Genomic DNA, 27,428 nt, shown 5'->3' with positions numbered 1-27,428 from the left:
AGGGCCTACTTCCCACCAGAAACCTGGCTAGTGCCTTAGTACCACCACCAGAGTAGATATTCCATAAGACCTCTTTTACATTATAACTTCCTCCAAGATAAGGACCACATCTCTGTCTTTCAGGGCATACAAGACCATTTCAAAAGCAGTGGAAGCACCAGGCTGATCTAGCTGCCACTTCTGACAACAAAGGTAAACTAAGCTCAACAGTAAGGAAACTGGAGACATTCAGATTCACCACTTTCGGGGAGAGTTCTGAGCACACGCAATAACTGTGAAGCGGCACTTCTCAGTCTCTCGTAATGACAGCCAGTGGGGCAACATGGCAAGCCTTATCCCCTCCCCTGAAAATTAAAAAAAAAAAAAAAAAGAAAAGCAACCATCTGGGGTGAGGCAGGAGAGCGTAGTAAAGTGCTACTTAAACTAAGCTAAAGGGCTGTGTTTGGCCTAAGAGAGCAGAGCATCCACTGGCCACACATGGGCATGGAGGCACAGGTTTGCCCATCTTTCTAATACATACCTGTACGAAGGTACACAAGATAAAGAAGATGAGATTCAGAATGGACAGTCCTGGGATGATGTTGTGGTCCAGGACCATCGCCTCATGCGGCTCATTGCTGGGTATTAACATGTAGATCATCAAGCCCATAACGGGAATGCCAAACACCAGGCTACACAGGAAAGACTTCTTCCACCTGGAAAGCAAATGCAGCAACACAGATATACTGGCCACAGTGTATTCCCATCTGAGGACTCAGTTTAAGATTTCCTTTGTCAAGCATCTGGCACAGACCACCAAGGGTTAAAAGGAAAATAAAGCTCTCCCTGGCAAGAGCTACCTGGAGAAGCTTCTAAAAGTCTAAACCTTGCTGCAAGGATGTTCTAGAGATGTTCAAGCCCAACCCTTACCTTCATCTACCCGAAGTTACTGCCAATTTACAAGCCAGACAACTGAGACCTAGAAGCTGAGACTCTAGCCCCAAAGAGGTTGAACAGCCTCAGTCTGTGGGTGCCTGCAGCTCTTTTTTCAAAATGCAATCTTATACAGACCCACAAAGAAAATAAGTAAAAGCAATACTTTATTAGTATAAATTTATTTATACATTCAATTCCATTTTAAAACCATTTTATTTAAAATAGAGTCAGTAAGAACAGTGGGACTGTCTCAACACTAAAGTTGGAAATTGGTGGGGTCACAGGTGACAGCCATGGTCTCACATTAGCAGTAGCATCATCGAAATTCCAACCAAGTGGTTGTGGAACTTCTAATGTACCAAACACTTTGTCTCAGAACCACTGGCCTGCAAGACTCAAGTCCTACACGCTCAGGTTGCTGTCCCTAGGCCTCTCCTGCCAGTCTCTCCTACACCCCAGGCCTGCAAGACTCAAGCCCTACACGCTCAGGTTGCTGTCCCTAGGCCTCTCCTGCCAGTCTCTCCTACACCCCAGGCAGGCCAATCAGACCAAACCATAGGAGCCCCTGAAGGTCCCTAGAGACCTTTACACCCTGCCCCTCCCTGGAGCCTCACAAACTTCCACTTGTTCTTGGAGGTTCAGATCTTGTGTTGCCTGCTTGGAGGTTTCCTAGACCTTTCAAAATCTAGCTGAACCACTGCTGTCATTGCTCCCTTACTCTTTCCTAACCAGACTATGGGCCTCTCTACAGTAGGAATGATATTCTATGCATTCAACCCCAGCCTTGGCACAGGGCCCAGGACATGACAGTGGCCATGAAGTTTAGCCAGTAAATAGGAGACCTTCTGAAACAATGAATGAATCCAAGTCTGCTTCTCAGACCATTCTCTTTCCATTCATTAGTGACACTATCCTTGAATCACAGTTGTAGAACCCATGGAAATAAAGTCTACAGATAATATAAAAGGAAAAAAACTATATGCCCCCCTCCCTCCCGATTTGAGCACTGCTCAATCTATTAGCCGCCACAGGTGACTATTTAAATTGAAATTAATTAAAATTAGAAATTCAGTTCCACAGCCACACCAGTTGCATGTCGAGTGCTCACTAGCCATGCATGCCTGGAAGCTGCCACTCTGGGCAGTACACACAGAAAATACTGCCTGCATTGTGGAACTTCACTGAGCAGCATTGTTTTAGGGGTTAATATTACAAGAGTAAAGGCAACTAATCCGGAGGAAAGGCACAGTGGGCGGAGACAAGGCAGCATGAAGACTGACAAGCATGTAGGCCACTTGCACAGAATGAGCCAGAGTTGGGTCCAGGGAGAGAAAGACACTTAAACAAGAGCTACAGTTTATCTTTTGTGTTCTACCTACTGCTTTATTTCCATCTTGTGGTCCAAGTGATGAGCGCTGGGGTTTCTCTGGGCCAGGGAAGCATGAAAGCCAATTTCCTTGTTATTAAAGAGAGAGGGGTGGAGAATAGGAAGGAATTACTTGGTTAAAACATGCTTTGGAAATCAGAAAGTGAACTTAAAAATGCCTCAGAAGACTAGGAGATTTTCCTCTCACCATGTCGTTACCCAAATTGCCCAACATATCCTTTTCAGAGTTTCAGCACCCATCTATGCTTAGAGAAAGCTCAGTTCCCGAGACGACATCTAGAGGCCAACCTTCTGCTGGCAAAGGCAGTGGATCCTGGGACGGTAACTTCACCAGGTCCCAAAGCTGATCAGTGTTGACTCAGAATTTTTGTGTTAAGGAATCCCAAATAACAAATGGTCAGGTACTTTCATTCCATGCATGGGGACACTGGAAGAGAGGTTAAATACCTTGCCCAAAGACCAATGTTATCAAAAGAGCTGAACCCAGGCCTGATCCCCAGGCCTTCAATCAGGCTTATGTCTACTAAAAGCTGAACTTGTCCTTAAGGATTGGAAGTTTGGCTTCCAGTGTCACTTGAGATACAAAGCCTCACTTTTGTACTTTTCTCACAGATTAACTGAAGTGTTCAACCACCTTGATCTGATCACAGAGTCTCTGATACTCTTTGTGAATAGACTCAGGAAAAACTGTCAGCAAATGTCAGTTAGCACAACACAGAAAGGGCTCTCATAATCCTGGTGCTGAGACTTTTACACAAAATTCAAAGCTATGGTGGAATGACCAGCAGGTGGCGTGGTGGTTAGGGCAACTGGATTACCATACACCCGACCATAGTTAGAAAATTGTTCCAGGCACATGTGTGTACATGACCTATTTTTTTTTTTTTTTGGAGAGGTTTTCGTTATAGGGCACGTGCACTCACCAGACAGACAGAGAGAGACATAGAGAAAGAAAGCGAGCGAACATCCCCCAGGGAGGATGGGCACGCCGCAATCCCTTCTCCTCCATTCTCCTCTTGGGATCTTGGGCACGCACGCACACGTGCCCGGCGTGAGGTCTAAGCCACCGGGTCCAGGATGCGAACCGCAGTCGACTACATGGGAGTCCAGCGACATAGCCATTACGCTAACTGCTGGTTCCCCATGCCCTAAATCTTGAGAGGAGAACAGAGAAAAAGGGATTGCTGCATGGTCATCTCTCCTGAGCAGGGGAGGTGATTTCTCACTTTCCCCCTATCTCTCCTCTTCACGAGTACATGAATTCTATGGGGGGGGGGGGAAGAAAAAAGAAAAAAAAAAAAAAGCTATGGTGGAGAAAGAGCAAGTATATCAGGAAAAAAAGCCCAGAACGTAAGATCGAAGGCCTGGCATTGACAATATTCCTCAGATAAGGACAGAAAGGATGCTGCACCAAGCTCAGTGGGCTGGGGATGGCAGGAAAGGGTAACCGAGATGTATTCCAAGGGACCACCTGGGACTGTCCTTACTTTTTAATCCATCAGCCTGACTTCTTTGCCTCATCGGTGCCACATCACTACTGTTCTTTATTTGTGGTATAGTAGAAATAGAGATGCCACCAAGCTTGGAACTGTAGGACCGGGGTTTGAGTGCCAATTCTGCCACCTGTGAGCTGGATACCCATGAGCCAAGTCACTTAACCTTTCTGAGGATCTCTCCTCATTTGATAAAACAGCTGCGTTTCCTGCGTCCAAGGGTGAGTCACACTAGCAGCAGCATCCTTTCCATGTCAAAAAGCTCTTGCTAGGCCATACCACAGACAACATCTCTCTTTAAACACACACACACACACACACACACACACACACACACACAAGAAAACTAAAGTCATTACATGAAGTCTGCAATAATATGTTTAATTTCAGAAGTTAGTTCATAAGTAATAGTTCCTGCTAAACTTTATTTATCCTTACCACTAGCTGTTATAAGTAAATCTTGTTCCATTTTGACTGTCTTAACCCATTCAGACCACCCTTGATGCCCACTCTCTTATGATCTGGTAGAAAATATAGACCTTAAAATGGAAATGCAGTGTTGGTAGACACATGGGGGCGGCGGGGGGACATACATAAAATTTCTAATTGATTTTCTGAAGCAGAAAGGACCAGTTGTCCCACAATAAAACAGGTCCAGCACAGTGGCAAAATGTGGTATAATTCTTACCAATGCTAACACTGTTTGGACTACAGACACTTGGGATGGACATAAATGATACTTAAAAATTACAGTTAGGTAATTTAACCCTGTGTACACAGGTCTCTTGGCAACACTGATGTTTCTCAGGGAATATGTAAAATTAAATGTCTTTTTCCTCCTTTTTTCCCCTTAAAAATTCACTGAAGATCTCCCTCTGATTATTTGATATTTGCTTATCTTCACAGTTTATTTTAAAATGATTACTCTTATTTCTATGAGAAAAGTTGAAGGATTTTAGGTGATTTTCACTTTTTTTTTCTTAGCAATATTTTCTTATTTTTCTGCCATGATCACATATTACTGTTTTTTTTTAAGTGAGTATAAATTGTTAATGAATGCCTTACCTCAATAATTTTGATAATATCCCGTGGACCAATAATTTCAGGATCAAACTTAATATGGGCTTTGCTGGTGGCAAGGGCTACAGAGGCGTAGGTGATGCCATTTGTCCTTGTGAGCTTGGACTCTATGTTGTGAACACAGGAAGCGCAGGTCATCCCAGTGATCTGTGTACAGGAAGACAAAAATCCCATGGACCTGGATCCAGAGAAGCCTATCAAAGGCACCCAGACAGTTTGTGTAACAGACAGCTCAGGAAGGATGCCTGTTCCCCTCCCCAGCATCCCTCCAAAGATTCTGGACTCCCATATCCAAATCCCATGTGCAAGGCTCCCACCTTGAACAACTCCCTGCCCTTCCCTACCCAGCAGCGTCAAGGATATAAACAGTAGTTGTGCCCCAACTCAAGTACAGGAGACAGCCGATCACTGAGCACATGGTAACAGACCTCAGGCAAGCTGGGCTTTTATGAGCCACTCTACACTTTTGGTTTGGTTATCTTACCAACAATACCGGGATAATTGTCTCCAAAGGGTGAGGATTTTTGAACTCCTGAAACACTCTACAATCCCAAGTGTTGCTGGTAACCATCTGTAGCTACTGCTAGTACCAGTCGTTGGGTACTGCTTTTAGGATCCTCCCAAGGGGGTCTTAGAACCAATTCCCTACTTCAGTGCTCTGCTGGCTCCAAATGTGACAATGTCAATACTTCATTATCAACAAGGGGAAAGTATTTAGGAAGTGACTGAAGGAAGAGGTGGAATCTGTGGTGGTCCCAAAGTATGTCAGCAGGTGCAAGCAAGGGTGACAATAGAAGGAGAAGCACAGGACAGACACAAGGCTGGGCAGCACTAGACGTACAGGCCACCATTAGCAGCCAGGTTCAGCTAGGCACAGGATGCGTGAGGAAGAGGAGGGAGGTCTGCAGTGTTGTTTGAGTCCCCAGCATGAAGGCTCTTGAGCACTTGGCTAAAAGTGACACTCAGTTGGCATTTGATAGATACAAAGCCACTGAGGCAGAGGGGCATTGCAATGACATGACTAGGGCTGCACATCTACAGATATTTCAATGGTTCTTCTAAGCTGTCCTTCTATTTTTACAGCAATAGGGCAGCATTGACTGTGCACTTACAATGCACCAAGGACTATCCCAGGCACTGTACTGCTCACATCAACCCTATGAGGTAGGTCTCAAAACTGTACGGTTCAAGGCCACACAATCCATGAAAGGCAGATGCTCAGATGGTCTAGCTCCAGAGTCTGCTCTAAGCTGCCGCTATCTGCAGTGTGAGACATATCTTCACAGACCAGAGTCAAAAATGTCCCTGCAGTGGGACGAGCAGTTGGCATAATGGCTATGTTGCTGGACTTTCATGTAGTTGACTGCGGTTCGAGTCCCAGACCTGGTGGCTTAAACTCACGCCGGGTGTGTGTGCATGCATGCCCAAGATCCCAAGAGGAGAATAGAAGAGAAGGGATTGCAGCATGGCCATCCCTCCTGGGGGTGATTTCTCACTTTCTGTCTCTCTGCCTCTCTCTTTCTGGTAAGCGCACGTGCCCTATAGCAAAAACCTCACCAAAAAAAAAAAAAGTCCCTGCAGTGACAGAGCCAGAATCTAAACCCAACAAAAGCCTATGCCACTTCTGCCAGACATCCTGACATGAGAAAGAGGAGTTTGAAAGGTGCCATGCTATTTCTGGAATATAAGCAGATGGCTCTCTGTATCTTTGGGTATCAACAACCACAGATTTGATCAACCACGTATTAAAAAAATAGTATTAGAGGACCAGCAAGTGGCATGGAGGTTAAAGCAGTTGGATCTCACGTGGTCAACAGCGTGGTCTGAGTCTCAGATCCAGTGGCTTAAAAACTGCTGGGCACATGTGTATGGGTACCCAGAACCCCAAGAGAAGAAGGGACTATGGCATGGCAATCCCCACTGGGGAGTGATTTCTCCCCGTCCCTTCCTCTCTCTGTGTCTCTCTCTGGCACACACACCCTATAGCAAACTAAAAGAAAACAAAAAGAAAAAGTCTTAAAAAAATAAAATGAAAAATAACAGCACAATAAAAAATACTGCAAATTTTTAAAATACCGTATGACAACTATTTATATAACATTCACGTCATATTAGGTAGTACTAAGTAATCTAGAGAAAATTTTAAATACAGGCTGTGTAGGTTCTTTGCAGAGACTATGTCATTTTATATAAGGGACTTGAGCATCCACAGATTTTCGTACCCCCAATGGAGTCTTAGAACCAATATCCTGTAGATACCGAGGGTCAACTGTATTAGGCAAACCAGAAATTCACTCTTCAGAATATAAGTGGTCAATATTTCCTAGGATATTAATTAAATACAAAAGTTCTCAGAAGTATCTGTACATGTGATGGCAATCTATTGATAGAGTTTAAAAAGAACACTGTAGGGGCTGGCAGATGGCATGGTGGTTAAGGGCACTGGACTCCTACATGGTCGATTGCAGTCCCAGTGCTGGACCTGGTCTGGTGTCTTGCTTTCTCAATTCCTCTCTCTTTCTCTCTCTCTTTATTTTGTCCCTCTCTAGTCAAATTTAAAAAAAAAAAAGTACATAAATAAATGAAGTTAAATAAAATAATTATTTTTTTTTAAAAAAAGAACACTGCAATAAAACTAACGTTTAAAAAAAGTTTTCAGGGCCAGACTATGGCATGGTGGTTAAGGCAGCTGGATCCCACATGACAACCCCATGGTTCAAGTCCCAGGTGGGCAAAAAGCATGCCAGTTGGCAACAGCAGAGGGTATAATGGTTAAGTCCCTAGACTCCCATGTAGTCAACCACAGTTCAAGTCCCAAACCCAGCAGCTTAAAACTCATGCCAGGTATATGTGTGTGCATGCCCAATAATCCTGAGAGGAGAATGTTGGAGAAGGGATTGCAGTGTGGTCATCCCCATAGAAGATGATTTCTCACTTTCTGTCTCTCTGGTGAGTGCACACACCATACAGCAAAAATCTCTCTCTCAAAAGAAATAAGTATGCCAGGCATGTGTGTATGCATGTGTGCTCAAAATCTTGAAAGGAGAAATAAAGAAAAAGGGATTGCAGCATGACCATTCCCCATGGGAGCATGTTCTTACTCTTCTTTGTCTCTGGCCAGCACATGTGCCCTCTAACAAAATAATTAATTAATTAATTAATTAAATTAAATAAAAATTGAAAGAAAGAAAGAAAGAAAGAAAGAAAGAAAGAAAGAAAGAAAGAAAGAAAGAAAGAAAGAGTTTCCAGGTTTCAGGTAAGAGAACTGAATCTCACATGACTGATCGCAGTTCAAATCCCACCTAGCAGCTTGAAAAACACATTAGCCAGGTGTGTGCACAGACCCAAATCCCAACAGGGTAGAGAAATGGAAAAGGGGCTGTGGTGTGATAACTCCCCACTGGAGGGTATTTTCTCCCTCTCCGTCTGTCTCTCCAGTGGGTACATGTACTCTCTGGCAAATTTGTTTAAAAATTTTGCACTAATAGTTTGCTTTAGATTTCCCACATAGTATTCTCAAGCAGAGGTATCCACATATAGATCTGGAAGTTTGTAGCAGGGGCCCTTCTTACAGGGCTGGCTTGAGCTGTAACCCAGCACACATTAACTCTGCCCCTCAACATACAGGGATGGTTTGCTCTATAAAGAATACTGCTTATCAGCCGCTCAGTGTGCCACTCTGGCTCTCTAGCTTTCTCTTCAAACATTTACTTACCACTAATGGCAGTGAATAAACACTAAGAAACCAAAAGACTCTTATCTCCTGAGTAAAATAGCATTGCTCAATTCTTTGTGGGTTTCTTCTAAGTCTCCCTTTGTTTAGACAGAATTTTTAACACAAGTGCCTTCTAATATAGCACGTCTAAATACCAGACTTACCCATTGTTTTCAATGATGTGTTGACATGTACAACCGCTAACAACGGACAGATAAGAAACAACGCCTCCCCAGCTCAAAAAAAAAAAAAAAAAAAAAAAAAAAAAAAACATTCTCTTCAAACATTTACTTACCACTAATGGCAGTGAATAAACACTAAGAAACCAAAAGACTCTTATCTCCTGAGTAAAATAGCATTGCTCAATTCTTTGTGGGTTTCTTCTAAGTCTCCCTTTGTTTAGACAGAATTTTTAACACAAGTGCCTTCTAATATAGCACGTCTAAATACCAGACTTACCCATTGTTTTCAATGATGTGTTGACATGTACAACCGCTAACAACGGACAGATAAGAAACAACGCCTCCCCAGCTCAAAAAAAAAAAAAAAGAAAGAAAGAAAGAAAGAAAAAAACATACAAGGAACACCACTGTAGGCATTTGCCTCTAACAGTGCCAGTAGTTAGGTACCTTCTGGACTCTGTGCCTACAAACAGGCCCTCTCCATCTTTCATTGGTGTTCACTACAATACTGACTCACTTCTCCTGCCTCAGTACCTGCAAGCATTCAAGCTTCTCTACAGGCTTGAAAAGACTGTTTATATACAATCTCCCCCAAGTCACCATTTTTAATTTCTCTTTCTCTAATATTCCTGCAATTTACCTCCTCTCTAACACCCTGAATGCATTTGGTGGCCTTTCCTTCTATGACATCTTGACATAACCTTCCCAAAATGAACAGGTCATTGGCATTGGCTTCAAAGGAAAACAACACAACAAAAAAACCGACAACAACAAACAGGATAGATCCAAGATGCAGGTAATTACTGATCCCAAAGATGGCTGCTGTCAGAAAGTCATCTACAAACTGTCAGAGGTCTGTAACCCTCTTAATGCAGCCACCATACTTACAATCAGCTCCAGGTCGCCCCCTGAACCTGTGTAGTCTTCCATGACGGCTGCCTCAAAGCCCAGGTCCTGGATGAGCTGAGCTATCTCGACGGGCTGAATGATCTCTGGATTATACTTCACCTCGGCCTTTCCTGCCATCAAGGCAACCAGCACGGACAGCACACCTGGAACCATCAGGTCACAGTCGTCACACTCTGAGCAAGGCCTCTGGAGTGAAAGTCAACACAATCTAACAAAGAAAAACATCTCCCCAGAAGCCGCTAGAACAGTGGTTCTCAAGCTTGGTGTACATTAGGGCAGTGTGGGGCAATTTAAAAAATCATAGTTGTTAAATTGCGACCTTTAACCCAGACCGAAGGAATCAGAATCTCTCAGGGTGGATGCCAGGCATGTTTCTGTATAAAAGTTCAAGAGCCACTATTCTAGAATAATGCTCCTCAGTCTTTAATGGGCATCGGAATAACCTGAGGACCTTGTTAAATTACAGATTCTGACTCAGGGTGTCTAGGACAAGATCTGAGATTCTGCACGTCTACCCGGCTCCCAAGCTATGCCCATGATACCGGCCCCTAGACCACACTCAGAGTCAGGCTTTAGAAGATACTGATGATCCACGCACACTGAAGCAAGGAATACAGCCTACAGTCATCAACTACTATTATAGAAAGGGAACACTTTGTCTCTCCAGACAGTTTCATATAAAAGCAAATAAAGAATTTTCAAAAGGACTTTTCTTTACCCTTTTTTAGTTTCTAATGACTTTCAGGAGTGAAAAATTCCAGGGGGACAGACAATGACACAGTGGTAAAAACACCATGCTCTGAGAGGCTAATCTACATGGGAAAGTTCCCAGTGTATATCTAGAGCATTCCCTACATACATGGGCATGCATGTGTCCATGATCCAGGGCAGGCTAAGGCTGATGCTTCAAGACTCTGTTGGGGGTGCAGTCTCCCCACATCAATCTGTCTTTCTGGATCATGGAAGAAATAAATAACCAAAAAAATAAAGTAAAATTTTAAAAAAGGACTACTGGAGGTAACATGGAGGTTAAGGCTCTGAGTCCCTCATGTCCAACTATGGAAACTTCAAGTCCCAGATTTGAAATCCCATGGACTACCTTGCTAACATTATTGTTCTATTGGGTGACCCAGTAGTTTAATGGAAGCAAAAAGGCTTATCCAACAAATGAAAGGAATGATGTGCTTTAGAAAGTAAAGCCATAGGGATAAGAAATGAGAGATTCAAGTCAGGAACAGAAACAAGGAGACTATGAGATTATAAATTAATTTTATAAGCAGACAATCCATGGATGACAAACAAATTCCTGTAATAATACCTCAATTTGAGAGCAGTCATTCTAGAGCTCCAGGAAGCTACAAAACACAGTGGACAAGGGGCTGAAAGAAAAAGATGCCATCCTGATTTAAGGTTGATTTTAAGGACCCAGGAGTCTGAGCAGAAAGAGAAACAGAGTCACTGGGATAAGGAAAGAGAGAAAGCAACTTTGCAGGAAGGAGACACACAGTTAAGATCTTTTCCAAACGAAAAGGAGACAGGACTTTTGTTGCCTTTTCAGGTTTAAGAGAGAGCACTGGAAATAAAGTTTGAAGGACAGAACTCTGGCATTTCCGTAACACCCTATGGTTCAAAGGGTCAATATGGCAGTATATCTGAAACTCCACAAAATGCAGGCTATTTATTCATTTTATAGATAAGGGTTGATGGGATGAGAGGAAAAAAAGAATACTACTAGACAAGCTAATTGAGAAGTCCATCCATACAATGCACCATGACATTTAAATTGATGTATTTTATCTCAAACTAAATATTTCCTAAAGAACAGAATACCAATTGCACAAAAACTTGAAACGAACATCTATACTATCTTATGTTGCACTTGCTACCAGATTATCAGGGCTACTGATGAATGCAGTCAACATGGATGCTGAAGGGAATCTTGCAGTCATATATACACACAGCATTCCCATGTTCAACATGATTGTAGATCTCTTACCAGCTTCTTTCTGAAGATTTCTTTCTATGTTAGACACACAGGACGCACAGGTCATGCCTTTGATCTGTAAAAAGCACTTCTGTGGTGCCACCGTTCCAGTGGATTGTGGGGACTTTGATAAGCGGCCAGACTCATGGTTTTTAGAGAGTCCCCCAGTGTGGGGAGCCACTCCCTGCACAGACACAGGTACACCACCTGCAGTTTGGGCCACATAATTCCCAACATTGTGGCTTCCAACATGGTTGGTAGAATAGTTTTCTAGAATAAAATGTCAGAAATAACTCAAATTAGAATAATAATATATTTTAATATATACATTTTAATAATTATTATATATATATATATATAGGAACAACAAGAGGTTCAAGCCTAACAATACTATGACTGAATCTGTTGAAGAGACATGGTTGGCGTTGTATCCCTGTCTCTCGCTCCCTGTAACCAGAGAGAGGGGCACATAATTAAAGATGTACTACATTGATTTTTTTTTTTCTTTTCTGAACTGACAGAGCTGATGAGGTATTTGCTAACATATGACCATATCTATTTATTAAGCATCTCAAATTGTTGAACATATGATTTAGGTTCAAATTTCCTCTTAGTTCCCCCCAAATGAAAATATGCCAATACTTCAAGAATGACTCTTGTGGTTAGATGAATGCTCCAATCACAACAATCATAACCCACCACACGCTCTGCTAAACATTTGACATGTATGACCTCCTTTAATCCTTGCAATAGCTTTATGTAGTAAATATTATTATTTTTATTTTATCAATGAAGAAATGAGTTATAAGACATGAATTTGCTTCAAATCCCTCAGGTGGTAAGTACTGAAGCTAGCTTCTATACCAAGTCTGCTTAACTCCACAGTCAGTCCCATAAACTATTACGTCATTCTAGTTAGCAGAGATTTAGGTCTTTTCCCAGGAGCAACCACGCATTTATTAAGTTATTTGCCTTTTTCTTATTGTTTGTATAGGTCTTATACATCTTACAGATAAGACTCCTTTGTCAGTTGTATGCACTGTACATATCTCCTCCCTGAGGCCTGCATTTTCACTCTCCTAATGGTGTTTTCTGGTTTAAAAAAAAATGTAATATAAATGAAGCTGAACTTATCAAACATTTTTAATGGTTTGTACCTTTTGTGCTCTATTATAGATTTGTGTACTTCAAATTGTGAGAATATTCATTTACTTTCTTCTAGAAGCTCTGCTTTTTACTTTTTTCATGAGGACAGACAGGTAGAATTCCCAGCAGTCTTGACACCACAATCCTCCCACAGCCTTCAGCTGGCTCTGGATCATGGGCACACCAAGTACTCAAGGAGGTCTCCAGTCATGAGTCATTAACTCTCTCGTGTGGGATCACCTCACAGAACATACCATTGTCCGCCCACAGTGGCCATACCCATGTCTGGCCACTAGAAGTTTTAGTTTTAATAAACTTCCACATTCAAGTATATGATATAATACACTTTAATTAATTTTTGTATAGAGTATGAGGTAGCAGTCAGGGTTAATCTCTTTCCATTTGGATATCCAATAAATACAGCTCCACAGACTGAAAGAACATCACTTCCCTGCTGTGTTCCTCATGAACACCTTTGCCATTAATAAGGAAAACGCACAGGTACAGAACTATTTCTGGGCTCTCTATTGTCCACTAAAATTTTTTTGCTTGCCCTTGTGTTATCATCACATTTTTTTTTCTCTTCTTTTTCTTTTTTTTTTTGGAGAGGTTTTTTATTTATTTATCTATTTTTTGCTACAGGGTGTGTGCGTTTGCCAGAAAGACAGAGAGAAACAGAGAGACAGAAAGCGAGAAATCACCCCCCAAAGGGGGGATGGCCACGCTGCAATCCCTTCTCCTCCTTTCTCCTCTTGGGATCTTGGGCACGCATGCACGTGCACCCGGTGTGAGTTTAAGTCACCTGGTCCAGGACTCGAACAGCAGTCCAGCGACATAGCCATTAGGCTAACTGCTGGTCTCCACATTTTCTTTCAAGGTATAATTTACTTAGAATCAGATGTACAAATCATAAGAGTACCACTCTATGAATCTTTATATATGTTGTATTAGTTTCTAATTGCACTATAACAAATTACCACACCTTAGTGGCTTAAAGACCACAAATGTATTATCTTATAATCCTGTAGTCACAAGTGTGAGACAAATCTTCCCAGTCTAAAAATCAGGACGGGTTATGTTTCTTTCTGGAAGCTCGTCTCCTTGCCTTTCTCAGTATTTAAAGGGTCACCTACATTTGTAGGTTCAAGGCCCCATTTGTTCACCCGTCTTCAAAATGAACAATGTGAAGTCTCTCTCCAGCGATAAAACCTTTCTAACCCAACCAAGGAAGGTTCTGCAGTTTCAATGACTGATGTGATTAGACTGGGCCCTCTTGGATAAGTCCAGCCCTCCCCATATCACATCCATAAAGTCTCTTGTTGCGAAACATAATTCACAGTTTCCAGAGATGAGGACAGGGACATCTTTGGGGGCCATTATTCTGCCTGTGACATATACGCACCTATATAACTAACCAGATCAATAGAATGTTCTCATCACTTCAGAAAGCCACACTATTTTGATGACACAGTATACCTTTAAGAGTATATACAAAGCGATTTCAACAAGTTCATGGGAAAAATGAAATTAAAGTACAAATTTATTTTGGTCCAAAAAGACTGGAGAAATCCATGCATAAGTTTCTCATAACATGCATTTTCCATAAACTTTTCAAAGACTCCTCATAGAAAAGATGATCATATCATTTAATGATAGACTCTCATTGTTCTGAAATCTACAGCTGCAAAAGATAGAAGATTGGCATTGACCTGGATTGACAATAGCCCATAACTTTGAAATTTCTCTTCAGAATACATCTTACATATTGGGTTGTTGTGCTCATTTTCAAAAAAATGGTAAACTATTTCTCTCATTTTAAGAGCCCAGCTGACTGAAATTTGCAGCATTTTCAGTGAATATCTCTCCAGTATGCTGGCCTCACAGGATCCCACCTTCTCAGCAGACACCATCACCTCACCCAGCTGGACTTGCTAATGATTTAAAATGACTCTGCCCCTTGGATCTCGAGCTCACAAACTATTCTGTGGCCCTGAGCTCTTAACGTTCCACTTCCCCTACCCACCCACCTTCCTGCCCCTGTCAATTCCTCCCCAGGAGGTAAGGAGTTTTCTGAATTCACCTGCCTTTCTATCCAAACACCACAGTCAAAAATTTCAATAATATTGGGAACCAGCAGTTAGCGTAATGGCTATGTCGCTGGATTCCCACGTAGTCGACCGCGGTTCGTGTCCCAGACCCGGTGGCTTAAAACTCACGCCGGGCGCATGTGCGTGCGTGCCCAAGATCCCGAGAGGAGAATGGAGGAGAAGGGATTGCGGCGTGACCATCCCCCCGGGGGGTGATTTCTCGCTTTCTGTCTCTATGTCTCTCTCTGTCTGTCTGGCGAGCGCACGCGCCCTACAGTGAAAATCTCTCCAAAAAAAAAAAAAAATTTCAATAATATTCATCTACTCCCTCACTGAACTACAATTTGCATGATGCCATTCTCCAATACTGAGGTGTAATTTAACTAAATTCTGGGCTTCTGAAGTCTGCTAAAAAAAAAGTTAAAACAAATAAACAAAAACCCAAACAAATCTATGCTACTGGTCTCTTTCTCAATCTGCACTAATATTGTAGATGGGTATGTGAATTGGTTCAGCTTTATGAAAGTTGATTTTATAGTATTATCAAAAACAGTAACCCCAAACTACTTACTCAATAAATATTTGCCAGGAGCTGGAACTTGATTCAGCAGTAAAACATGACACTGATGGGCTGACTCACACCAAGAGGTTTGGGTTCAAGTCCAGAGATGACCCTGAGTATGCCAGGCATGCATGTTCCCATGATTCAGAGCTGGCTACCAGGTGTACCATGGTGTGAAGACACTTCTCTGTCTCTCTCTGTCTCTCTCTCTCTTTTGTGGAAGAAAAAATATACCTTTCTTTGTCTTTCTTTCCCTTTTCCTCTCTTCCTAACAGAAAAATGAATGAATGAATGAATGAATAAATAAATAAAAATCTGCTAATGGAATGAGGTAAAATGTTTATACCCTTATGACCTGGCAATTATGATTTTAGATATTTATGTTAAGGAAATAATTAGGTGTGTAGCACCAAATGTCAAATCCTTAAAGTATTATTTAAAAATCACACGCACACAAACTAAATGGGAACTGTCCAACAGGGAACTCAGTAAGTCACAGTACATCCCCAATGGAATGGTATGCAGTCACTGAACATGGTATTGTGGACATCTGCATGGACATAAAAATGTTCATGACAAACGGCAGGGCAAAAAGGAGATTGCAAAACTTTGTATACTATAAATCTAAATATTTCTCCCACCTCACTCCCTTCTTTTTTTTTCTTTTTAAATGTCAGAGGGTGTGTGCATGCACATGAGGGAAGAGAGAGAGAGAGAGAGAAATCATCCCTCCCCCACAGGGCCTGGTCACACTACAATGCTTTTTCCCCAAGTCCCCATCCTGTCTGGATCTTGGGCATGCACACACACACACATCAGCGTGTCTTTCAATTCCCCAACCTCTCAGGATCTTGGACGTGTACATGCATGCCCAACATGGTTTTTTAAGCCATTGAGACTTGAACTCTGGTCAGCTACAATGAGATCCAGCTTCCTCTGTGCAGCGTCTAACTGCTATGCTATAGGACCGGCCCCTGTATTTCTAAACATAAAGTATACATGGTTGAGAAAGTTCCAGGAGACCATCTATGAAAATAAGGAAATGGGCCATCTGGATTTTGGGGAAGACCAATTCAGACAACGGTAACGCTGAGTACAAGAATCTGAAATGAGAGCAAGCCTGGTCTGAGGACTGTAAAAAGCCAGAAAGATAGCAGGTGAGGGAGGGGGCTCCTAGACAACTGGAAGAACTATTCCCTTTTACAGTATGAGATGGGAAGGCATAGGGGGCATCAGCACAGTAACAGTACTGCTCTGAATGCTGGACAGATGTTACGGTTTGAATGTGTCCCCAAAAGTTCATATGTTGGATATTTAATCCCTAAATTCATATATAATAATATCTGGGATAGGATTTTTGGGTGGTAAATAGGATTAGAAAAAGCCACAAGTAGCATTAGTGGCTTTTTAAGAAGAGGAAGAGAAACACAAGCTAGCAGCCTTGCTCCTCTTATCATGTGATGTCCTCTGCCATGCGATGAGGCAGCAAGAAGCCAGGTGTAGTCCATCAGCCTTGGACTCCCAGCCTCCAGAATCTTTTCATTATGAATGGCCTAGTCTGTTATTCTGTTACAGAAAACAGGTTAAGACAGCAGGGGACAGACTGTGGAGCTGAAAGTCAGGAAGCAGGGAGGCCAGTTCAAAGGTTTTTCCAGGATCCAGGAGTGAGCTAATGGTGGCTCAGACTAGGGTGCTGGTCTGTCTACTCTTAGCTTCCATTATTCAAACCCTAAGCTTCATCCAAGCCAGATGGCTCCAAAGAATTCCTGGCAGAGTCCTGCCTTCAGGCCTTGTCTCCTCTATCTGGTGTACCATCCTGCTCATTTCTGACTCCTGAAATGGTACCCGTTCTGAAATCCTATTCAGGCCCAGCTCCAACACTACCTCTACGCCATCAAGTCTTCGGGGAGTCCCACCAGCAGGTGTTGGATATTCTTATCTTCTGACCCTAAGTACACTTTACCTACACCTTCCTTTCAATGTCACATTTATTCTAACGTGCCTTGAATGATGGGCCACCGTGACTCACTTCCCCAGGAGAGGAGGAAGTGCATCTGAGCAGAGGCTGAACTGCCTCAGCTACGTCATGTCTCCCAGCACAGTGCCTGGGACTCAGGAGGCTTTCAGCATGTGCTGGGACAAGGGAATGGTGCCCTGAAGTGACTACCCAATTAACAAGTGTAGAAAGAATACATTATACATAGGTGACTTTTCCTTATACTACATTCATATATCCATCCAGTCATTCATCAACTTATTCAAAAACATACTTACTATGTAAATCAGTGAACCAATATAGAGTCATCTTCTAGGGAAGAACCAGTCCTAAATGTATTTTTAGCTGAGCAAAACTCAGTGGCTGCCACTGGCCTATTTGTTCTCAGACCAGGCCCCTCTATTCCCCTGCTCTGCTATCACAGACTGACTCTGCAAACCACTCTTCTCAGACTCCTTTGCCAACTAGTTTCTGATTAAAATTGGCTCATGGGAGAAATAAAATGGGAAATTGCAGGGCAGAGAGAGCGAAAAACCAAGGTGTTTCTGTTCCCGTCTACTGGGATCCAGCTTCACTCATAGCCTCTCCCTTCGTGGTTCTAGTGATCACAGTCTCCAACGGGCATCCTCGGCGCCTGGGCTCTAGGAACTTCCTCTCCTACCTCAGAACCACAGGCCTGGGAAAGGTAGCTTCTTATCATTGTTAACCTTTGAGGTTTTCTCCCCTTGTTTATTTGGTTTTTCACCTTTTTTTTCTTTTATTAACTTTTTCCTCTTTATTCATGACAGAGTGCATGTGAAAGCAAGGGGGGTTAGAGAGAGAAAGCACTCTACAGAGGGTCCGGTACCACAATCCCCTTCCTCCAGTCCTCCAGCCCGTTAGATCTCAAACACCCCCACACACGCTTGGTGTGTTTCTGGCCAACCAGGATTCAAACTCCAGTCACCATGTGGAATCCGGTTTCTCTTGAGCAGCACATTACTGCTATGCCAAGGAGCCAACCTGGTTTTTCACTTTGTAATTTGTTTCCTGTATTGAATCTTTCCACTAAGCTACCTTGTAACTCTGCTTGTCACTTAAACTCAAACTTCCTTCTCCAACGGGCATCCTCGGCGCCTGGGCTCTAGGAACTTCCTCTCCTACCTCAGAACCACAGGCCTGGGAAAGGTAGCTTCTTATCATTGTTAACCTTTGAGGTTTTCTCCCCTTGTTTATTTGGTTTTTCACCTTTTTTTTCTTTTATTAACTTTTTCCTCTTTATTCATGACAGAGTGCATGTGAAAGCAAGGGGGGTTAGAGAGAGAAAGCACTCTACAGAGGGTCCGGTACCACAATCCCCTTCCTCCAGTCCTCCAGCCCGTTAGATCTCAAACACCCCCACACACGCTTGGTGTGTTTCTGGCCAACCAGGATTCAAACTCCAGTCACCATGTGGAATCCGGTTTCTCTTGAGCAGCACATTACTGCTATGCCAAGGAGCCAACCTGGTTTTTCACTTTGTAATTTGTTTCCTGTATTGAATCTTTCCACTAAGCTACCTTGTAACTCTGCTTGTCACTTAAACTCAAACTTCCTTCACAAATACTTACTGTATGCTGGGCAGTAATAAGTTCATGGGGAAACAAATTACACTATTTTGAAGACTCTCCCCAAACAGCTCCTAAGCAATCAAAGACTGATCATTCCTTTTTAGTATTTAAGCGGTTATAAAAGATAGTCATCAGCACATTAATGGCTTATCCTAAAAACTAAAGTTGCCAGGTAAAATATACAACCATCCAGTTAAATTTTCATTTCAGATAAAAGACAAATAAATTTTTAGCATAAATATGTTTCAAATATGTCTGTGTCACAAATATTGCACTGGACATATTTATACTTTAAAAAATGTATTCATTGTTTATCTGAAATTCTGATTTAACTGGGTGTCCTATATTTTTATTTCCTCATTTCAATACCCTAAATATCTTTTGAGCTAAATATAATTCTCAAATTTTGCCCAGTAAAAAAATTACTGTTTATTGGGGGGTGGGAGGTGGGGATGGGGGCACCAGATGTTGTGGTGGTTAAGGCACTGGGCTCCCATATGGCTAACCATGGTTCGAGTCCAGATCTGTTAGTTTGAAAACCACATCAGGGACTTGTGCATGCCCAAAATTCATCCTTGTTTGGGAGGGGGGGGTGACTTCTCACTTCCCCTCTCACTCTCCCTATGGTGTTAAAAAAAAAAAAATCCTTAAAAACAAAAAAAATCACTGTTCATTTCTTTCTAGGTTTACACTCAGGTAAATCCAATTATTCTGTCATCTTTAATTTGATGCTAATTTCTTTTTACTGTGAATAACCTGACTGCACTGCTGAAAGACTTTAAGTGGCATACGAACACAGCAATTGTTGACCCTATACTATTAGGTCGTTGGGAAAGTCATGACACGTTTTTCTATGCAAAAATGTGTCCTGACTTCCCCAACAACCCAATATATTTCTTACCTTTTCAGTACAACATTTACTATTCTCGTGTCTTTTCCTTATTGATTTTCTTATTTAAAAGAAACTACTTCCTGAAACTTGATACGAAAGACAAAGCACAGACCATGGCCAAGCCACACCACATGACTTACCCACCCCCTTCAATGGTGTGTGCGCAGTGTATAGAGGGGAGGCAAGAAAGTGCCACAACAGAGTGACACACTGTATCACAGCATGCACTCGGCATGATGGATGCAGGAAACGGAAGTCCAACTGGCCCTGAGTGCCACCCATGGGCTCTGCCTGTCACATTGTCTCCAGGATGCCATCCCACTTCTCAAGTCACTAGGAGATTCTCCTCGCCTCGGTGTTCCCCTTCCTCCCCCTGCTTCTTCCCCTTCCCATACTCACTCCTTGGTCTTGGTCATCTCTCAGGATTCCCACACTCAGTCTCACTCCTCTATCCCAGTCCTCCAGTCTCTCAGTCAGGGGCTTATCCCAGGCCCTGCCTTTCCTCGTGGTCCTCTTCCCACCCCAGGTAGCCCCCTTCCCCTGCCCCTAAGCTTAGCCAACCTAACACTATGAAAATCTTTCAAACCCACCTCTTGCTCTCCAGCCCCACGTCATTTCTACCTAGCCTCATACATGGCCCCACTGTTTTGATTCCTACCACCCCCTGACACCTAGTTGGCTCTTCTAAAATATGATCTGACCTTGTGTTCCTTCTAAAGTCCACTGATGGCTCCTCTCGCCTTTTACAATAAAGGCCAAACCCCTCCTGTTTTTCACACAAGGCCCATTCATTAAGGTCCCCTGCTGACCAGCCTCCCTTCCTCACCTTTAGGCCACTCTGCATTCCTCCACAGCTGCCCAGTGTGCTGCACTGCACTGCCTGCCTCCCCAGCCCACATGCCGCAAGCTTCCTCTGCTGCCCGTGTCCCTGGTCCGACGTGTTCCCCATCTCTCACCCAACTTACTCCCACTCCCCCTTCCGGAAAAATCTCTCCTAAGCCCCAAGTTTTGCTTAGGCCTGGGTTCCCACAGGACTTGTCTTGCTGCACCTAATAATTCACTCCTCCTTTGTCTTTCTTGGTTAGAACAGAAGCACTCAGGAGAGAGCCAGCTTACCCATGCAGTGGCCCCATAACTAGCACAGGCCCCCGACCCTGGGGAGAAAGACAAAATGCTAAAATGATGCTGCATTTTCAGGGCTTTCCTGCAAGGATAAAGGGGAGTATGGGGACACACACAGAGCCACTAACAGGGTGATGAGAGGGAAGTGGACCTCCATTTCAAACACCTCTCTATATTGGAAACTCACTTTCTTCATTTGCCTAAACAGAGTGATTAACACTCCCACTGTCTTTGCTAAATAACCGGAACAAACTCCCTACCCTAAGGGTGTTCCTTAGTGATACATCATCAGTTGCCAGACCCCTTGCTCTGTGCCAGGAAGACCATTAAGATTCCATTGTGTTTAAGCAAAGGTCTAGAGATTATTAACCTGCTTGATCTGGCTTCTGTAAACGCTTAAGCATAGGAACGTCCACCTCCTCCTCCGCAATAATTACTGTTCCTACTGCATCAACCCAAATGTGGTTTTTGCCTTTATAAGCCCCCTCCTCCCTACACTTGGGGCTATGGGGTCTTTGAGAGATAGTCACCAGCCTATTAATCAATGAAACTCCAATAAATTTGGCTGTGTCTGGATGTCTTCTTATTTCTTGCTGAGTAGACTATAGCAGGAGGAGGGAGCAGTATGACCACCACTCTGGAACCTACCTGGTGACATTATGTCAAGGTATGCAGGCATCATGCTCTGTGAAAACTATCATACCCACCCTCCAGCCCTCTATTCTTTTTTAACAGGCATCAAAGAGGTAAGGGAGGGGGACCAGCAGGTGGTGTGGTAGTTAAGGTGCTGGACACTCCCAAATGGCTGACCCTGGTTCGAGTCCCAGACCTGGTGGCTTGCTTTCTCACTTTCTCTCTTTCTTTGTGTCTCTCTCTGGTCAAATTAAAAAATAAGTGAATGGATAAGTAAAATTAAATAAATATATACTTAAAAAAACACCAAGGGGGGGCAAGGGAAATACTTATTATATCCCTTGCTCAATTCTTATTTCTAATGGAATAGTCTCTATGTGCAGAGACTGAAGTTCTCTTGTTTTTATCATTTCATTTTGTTCAACAGAGAAATCAGAGAAAGTGATAATAGTTTCTTTGGTGAGAGAAGGGCCTGGTGTTAGCACAGTGCTCTTTTTCAGAACATAGAATTAGAACTCTCTTTAGAAAGGAAGCCCAAATTCATAAAGTTTAGCATTTAAGGATCAGTTTAGAGGCAAACTCTAAACACTTGGAAATCCTATCACCTCTGTCCTGACAAATCTGGTACATGAGGAAAGGATGCAGAATTTTGACCGTCACCATTGAGGTAGTGAGCAGAGCTTACATATCAAGTCATCACAGTACTATGCTACAGGACACGAAAAGAAGACAACCCCAGGACATGCTTCCAACATATATACACTACATACCAGGAATGACTGAAGCCTCGAATCCCATGTCTTCCACAGCAGCTTTGAGTTCTTCTGGGCTAATCACAGAGGGATCATAAAGAACCGTTCCAGTCCCTTCAGCCAGAGAGACTGATATTTGCTGCACACCTTCCCGTTGGGAGATCACGTCTTCAATGGACTGGACACAGGATGCACAGGTCATGCCAGCAATTCTGAGCACCACAGTACTGTACATGCTCTGTCCCTGGTTTCTTTGGGGGGAGCCATAGGAATGAGGACTAGAAGACCCATTATCTGTCCCCTTCCCTTCTACCCCATCAGGAACAGAAACTTTAAAGTTCCCAGGTGGAAGTGCCTCAATGGCCCTCTTCAGAGACACTGGGGTAATACAAGAAGGGTCATATTGTACTTGGGCAGTTCTGTTCTCCAAGGACACTTGAATATTTTGAACTCCTGGAAGCTGGCCTATATTTTCTTCAATATTCAAGACACAAGACTTACAGTGCATTCCATCGACTGTCAGTTGTGTGGTGACCACGTGGCTTCCTTGGCTTCCTTCCAAGGTCTCAGAATTATTGAAATTCTGGTTTGCAGAAGCCGAAAGTCTCTTTGGGTTAGTGCTTTGTAATCGTCCAATATCAATTGGTCCCAGACTTAAGGGGGTCATTTTATTCTTGATGGCAGCTTCAAATCCCATGTCATTTACATGGTCCCTGAGGTCTTCGGGTTGAATAAGATAAGGCTGGTAAGTGATGACTGCCTCTTGGTTGCCAAGAGAGACTTTGACTCTTACTACTCCTTGCAATTTTCTGATCTTGCCTTCGATGGAGCTGACACAGGACTGGCAGGTCATACCCTCTATCCGGAGTTTGACTACAGCCTCCTGGGCAGGTGAGGACCTTGAGGGCCAGGAGGCAGCCTTTCCTTCTGTAACACTGGCCTCAAAGCCCATGTCCCCAATTTCATGGCAAATCTGTTGCAGACTCATAACTGATGGCACATATTTCACAGTTGCAATGCCTTGTTCCAGGGAAACCTTAATGCTTATGATGCCTTTCAAACCAGAAATCCTGCCCTCGATGGACTTTACACACGACTGGCAAGTCATGCCCAGAATGCTGATGTTGGTGGTTGCTGTTGCAGAAGAAGGGTACACGCTGTCCAGACCATCTTCATAGCCAACGTTGTCAAAGGCAAAACTCTGCTTCATTGCTGGTTCCCAGGCATGAGTGGGCAATGAAAGTTTAGATAAGATCTAAAAGGAAAAGGAAAGATATTTTTATCCTAAAAACTCATTTTTATCTATAATATCCCAGCCTGCCTGGCACTGAGAAAATTGCAAACAATGCCACTGGTATCTAAACATTCCAAGGGTATGAGAACATAAAATAAAGAAAGAAAGCTGAAGATATTATTTATAAAATGAACAGACTCACATAGGTTCCTTTTAGCTCAGACATTATGTGATTCTGAAGCTAGAAGTCAGTTGTCTGCCCATCTCAGTAATTTAACTTTCTCACTCACAAGATGGGACTTTATACAGAGGACACTGGCTCAAGACACAGAGAGCACAGCAGACCCCCATGGAAAGGCACAAGTGTCCAAAAGAGCCTCTCCACCTCTGGCTGACACCTCAAACTTCCCTGCAGAACTTGGTCCTTTCAGCTCTAACTTTGGAGATCCTATGAAAATGCAAATCCCAGAACAGGCCTTGCCTTAATTCTGTATCTCTGTCTAGGGGTGTCTGGGTCTGGTTCTCTTACTAAAGGCAAAATGTACTTAACAACCTTAGGGCACACAAATGCGAACCTCCTAGGCCCCAAGGGGTTGGAAGCAGGGTCCAGATCCACAGATGGACCACATGCCTGTGAAAATGCTATGGAGGTACACTTCATGAGTGAAGTGAGCAGGAAGCACTGGCCCATAGGGGAGAGAAGGAAAATCTGGAGGAACAGGAAGTTGAGTTTAACAAAGAATTTCACAGTTCTGCCTCCCTCTGAATGCCAGCGCTCTCCTGGGTATTCGGGAGAGTTACAGTCATTATATGAAACATCAGGTACATCACCAAATTAAACAGACCTATTTTTTATTATTTTTTTTTATTTTACTTTTTTTATTTGGAGAGGTTTTTGCTATAGGGCGTGAGCGCTCGCCAGACAGACAGAGAGAGACAGAAAGCAAGAAATCACCCCCCAGGGCGGATGGCCACGCTGCATTCCCTTCTCCTCCATTCTCCTCTTGGGATCTTGGGCACGCACGCACACGCGCCCAGCATAAGTTTTAAGCCACTGGGTCCAGGACGCAAACCGCGGTCGACTACGTGGGAGTCCAGCGACATAGCCATACGCCAACTGCTGGTCCCCAATAGACCTTTTTTTTAATGCATCACAGTACAAGCATTATTTCCTAATTTCTAAACATCATGATATAGCTTTAGCCGTTCTACTAACAAGACAAAGTCTTCCTTTCACAGGTTTACAGTCTTGCACCTTCTTAATTAGCCGTAGCTTTTATACCAATGCTATTACGTGCTTCAGGAATTAAGGATAGCACTTTATGTAAAATACATGATTTAAAAGCATGTTTCTCTCTACATAACACAATCCTACTTATCATCAGATGAATCTCAATTACGTGGATTAAACTTTTCTATATCCCCGCACATAAAACACAGATATTTATTTCCAACTCTAGCTTTTGAGCAGCTTAACAAGAGAAAGGCTTAAATAACTTTTGAAACAAAGACTAGAAATTCATCCGTATAGCCACAAAGGAAACTACAAACTATATGAGATTAATAATTATATAAGGAATTTATTTTTAAAAAAACATCTACTATAGGAACCAGTAGTTGGCATAATGGCTAAGTCGCTAGACTCCCATGCAGTCAACCATGGTTTGAGTCCCAGACCTGGCGACTGAAACTCACCCTGGGCGCGTGTGCGTGCGTGCCCAAGATCCCGAGAAGAGAATGGAGGAGAAGAGATTGCGGCGTGGCCATCCCCCCTGGGGGGTGATTTCTCGCTTTCTGTCTCTCTGTCTCTGTCTGTCTGGTGAGCACACGTGCCCTATAACAAAAACCTCTCCAAAAAAAAAAAAAAAAAGCATAGAAAAAAGGAAATACTTAATTTATAGAACAGCAATTCAAATAAGTTTGCTAAATTCAAAAAACATACTGAAATTATCTGTAATATAAATAAGGAAATGTGGGCAAATAGGTGATATGGAGGTTAAGGTGTCTGGATCCTACATTGCAAACTCCATGGTTCAAGTCCCAGAATTAGTGGCTTGAAAATCATGCCAGGCATGTGTGCATATATGCTCAAAATCCAAGAGAATGGAGAAGAGATTGTAGCATAGCCATCTCCTGTGGTTTCTCATTTTCTCTCTGTGTCTCTCTACTGAGTGCATGCACTCTATGGCAAAAATATAAAATAATAATGATAATAATAATGATGATAAGGAAATATAATACATATGGATGGTACAGCCTAATAATATTAACAAACAACTGGTTAGATACCTCAGAAACCTACTTAGAAAAATTAAAGTTTAGGACCTATATGTTAAAATACATTGTAGATAGATAAAAATTAAAATGTTGAGGCCAGGAGATGGCATAGTGGTTAAAGCGCTGGACTCCCACATGGCCAACTGTAGTTTGAGTCCCAGACCTGTGATTTGAAACCCACACCAGGTGCGTGTATGTGTCCGTGTGTGCCCAAAGTCCCTGAGCGGAGAATGGAGAAGGGATTGTGGTATGGCCATCCTCCCTTGTGAGTGACTTCTCACTTTCTCTCTCTCTGTCTCTGTCTCTTCAGATTAAATTAAATATTAAAATTATTGGAAGAAAACATAGGAGGCTATCACTAATAATCTCAGACTGAGGACAACCGAAATATGACAAAACAAAACAAAAACAAGAAAACCCAAAGGCTGTAAAATTAAAGGCTAATATAATCAACTGTGATAAGGAAAAGAATTACTCAAACCAAGACAAAAGATAAAAAGAAAAAGAAGGAGAAAAGATTTGCTTCACATAGTAGTAGACAAGATCTAATTTCTTTAATGTATAAAGAGCTCCTTCAAAGAAAAAAAAAGGCCAACAAGCCAACAGAAAAGAAAAGGTATCAAAAAGGAAATGCTTATGGCTTTTAAATAAATGAGAAAACACTAAAGGAGAAATGTAACCCTGCAACTGCACTGTGGCACAACACTCACCCCAGCAATGACTGCTGACTCCAAAGCATAAACCTCCCACATCACCCCTAGGACTATCACCTCTCTGGAGAGCAACTGGCAATGCAAATTAAAAACTCACAAAAGTTGACCCAGCAACTAAACTTCTTTTATTTTTCTTAGAATTATTTAATTTTATTTATTAGTATTTTTTTGTTTTGCTTTTAATTTGCCCAGAGAAAGACAGATAGAGGAAAAGTGAGAAAAAAAGCCACCAGGTTCAGAACTTGAATTGTGGTTGGCCATGTGAGAGTCTAGCACCTTAACCACCATGTCACCTGCCAGCCCAATAAATCAACTTCTAAGAATTTATCCAAGAAGTACATTTGCTTGTGTGAAACCATCCATTAAAACCATGCAGTAAAGACATTAAATGCCACAAAAGATTGAAAACAACATGAATGTTCATCAATAAGAAGCTGGTTAATTACTGTGCATTTACACAGTGGAATACTTATCCAACTCCTAAAGTAAATAAGGTAGCTCTGTAAGTACTGATGTTGACTGATATGTAATATAGGGTTCAGTGAAAAAAAGCAAGGCATGGTATACATAATATATAGAGACTTCAAAAAGTTTGCATTATAGAGTGGTTGGAAAAAAAAAAAAGAAGAGAAAAAGAAAAACTTAGCTGAACTGTGTCCATGTCCTGGTGCTTTATAGAAGACAAAATTTAAAAGCAATAAGCTAGGATACTAGGTAGAAGAAATTTCTAAGCAAAATACTGGAAGAGCTATGTACCTAC

The 27,428-nt window shown here is 42.5% G+C and overlaps 1 protein-coding gene across 6 annotated transcripts in view; it reads right to left on the bottom strand.

Annotated features, from left to right (window-relative positions):
- The window catches only part of ATP7B (ATPase copper transporting beta), a 94,135-nt gene that overhangs the window by 26,484 nt on the left and 40,223 nt on the right, over window positions 1-27,428 (bottom strand). For 5 of the 6 annotated variants that reach the window (XM_006154226.2, XM_006154228.3, XM_006154224.3 and 2 more), the window contains 6 exons: window positions 22,463-23,699; window positions 11,678-11,935; window positions 9,661-9,824; window positions 4,861-5,022; window positions 2,295-2,371; window positions 521-695 (listed from right to left, as the gene is read on the bottom strand). In XM_006154226.2, the coding sequence (XP_006154288.1) occupies window positions 521-695; window positions 2,295-2,371; window positions 4,861-5,022; window positions 9,661-9,824; window positions 11,678-11,935; window positions 22,463-23,699 (2,073 nt within the window). The remainder of the gene's footprint in view (window positions 1-520; window positions 696-2,294; window positions 2,372-4,860; window positions 5,023-9,660; window positions 9,825-11,677; window positions 11,936-22,462; window positions 23,700-27,428) is intronic. The other variant, XM_027774093.1, reaches the window with a different exon arrangement.

This window comes from Tupaia chinensis, unplaced genomic scaffold (assembly GCF_000334495.1).
Source record: "Tupaia chinensis unplaced genomic scaffold, TupChi_1.0 Scaffold000402_1, whole genome shotgun sequence".
Taxonomy (NCBI): Eukaryota; Metazoa; Chordata; class Mammalia; order Scandentia; family Tupaiidae; genus Tupaia; species Tupaia belangeri.
The sequence above is the reverse complement of the archived record's forward strand: the minus strand, read 5'-3'. Positions and strand labels throughout refer to the sequence as shown.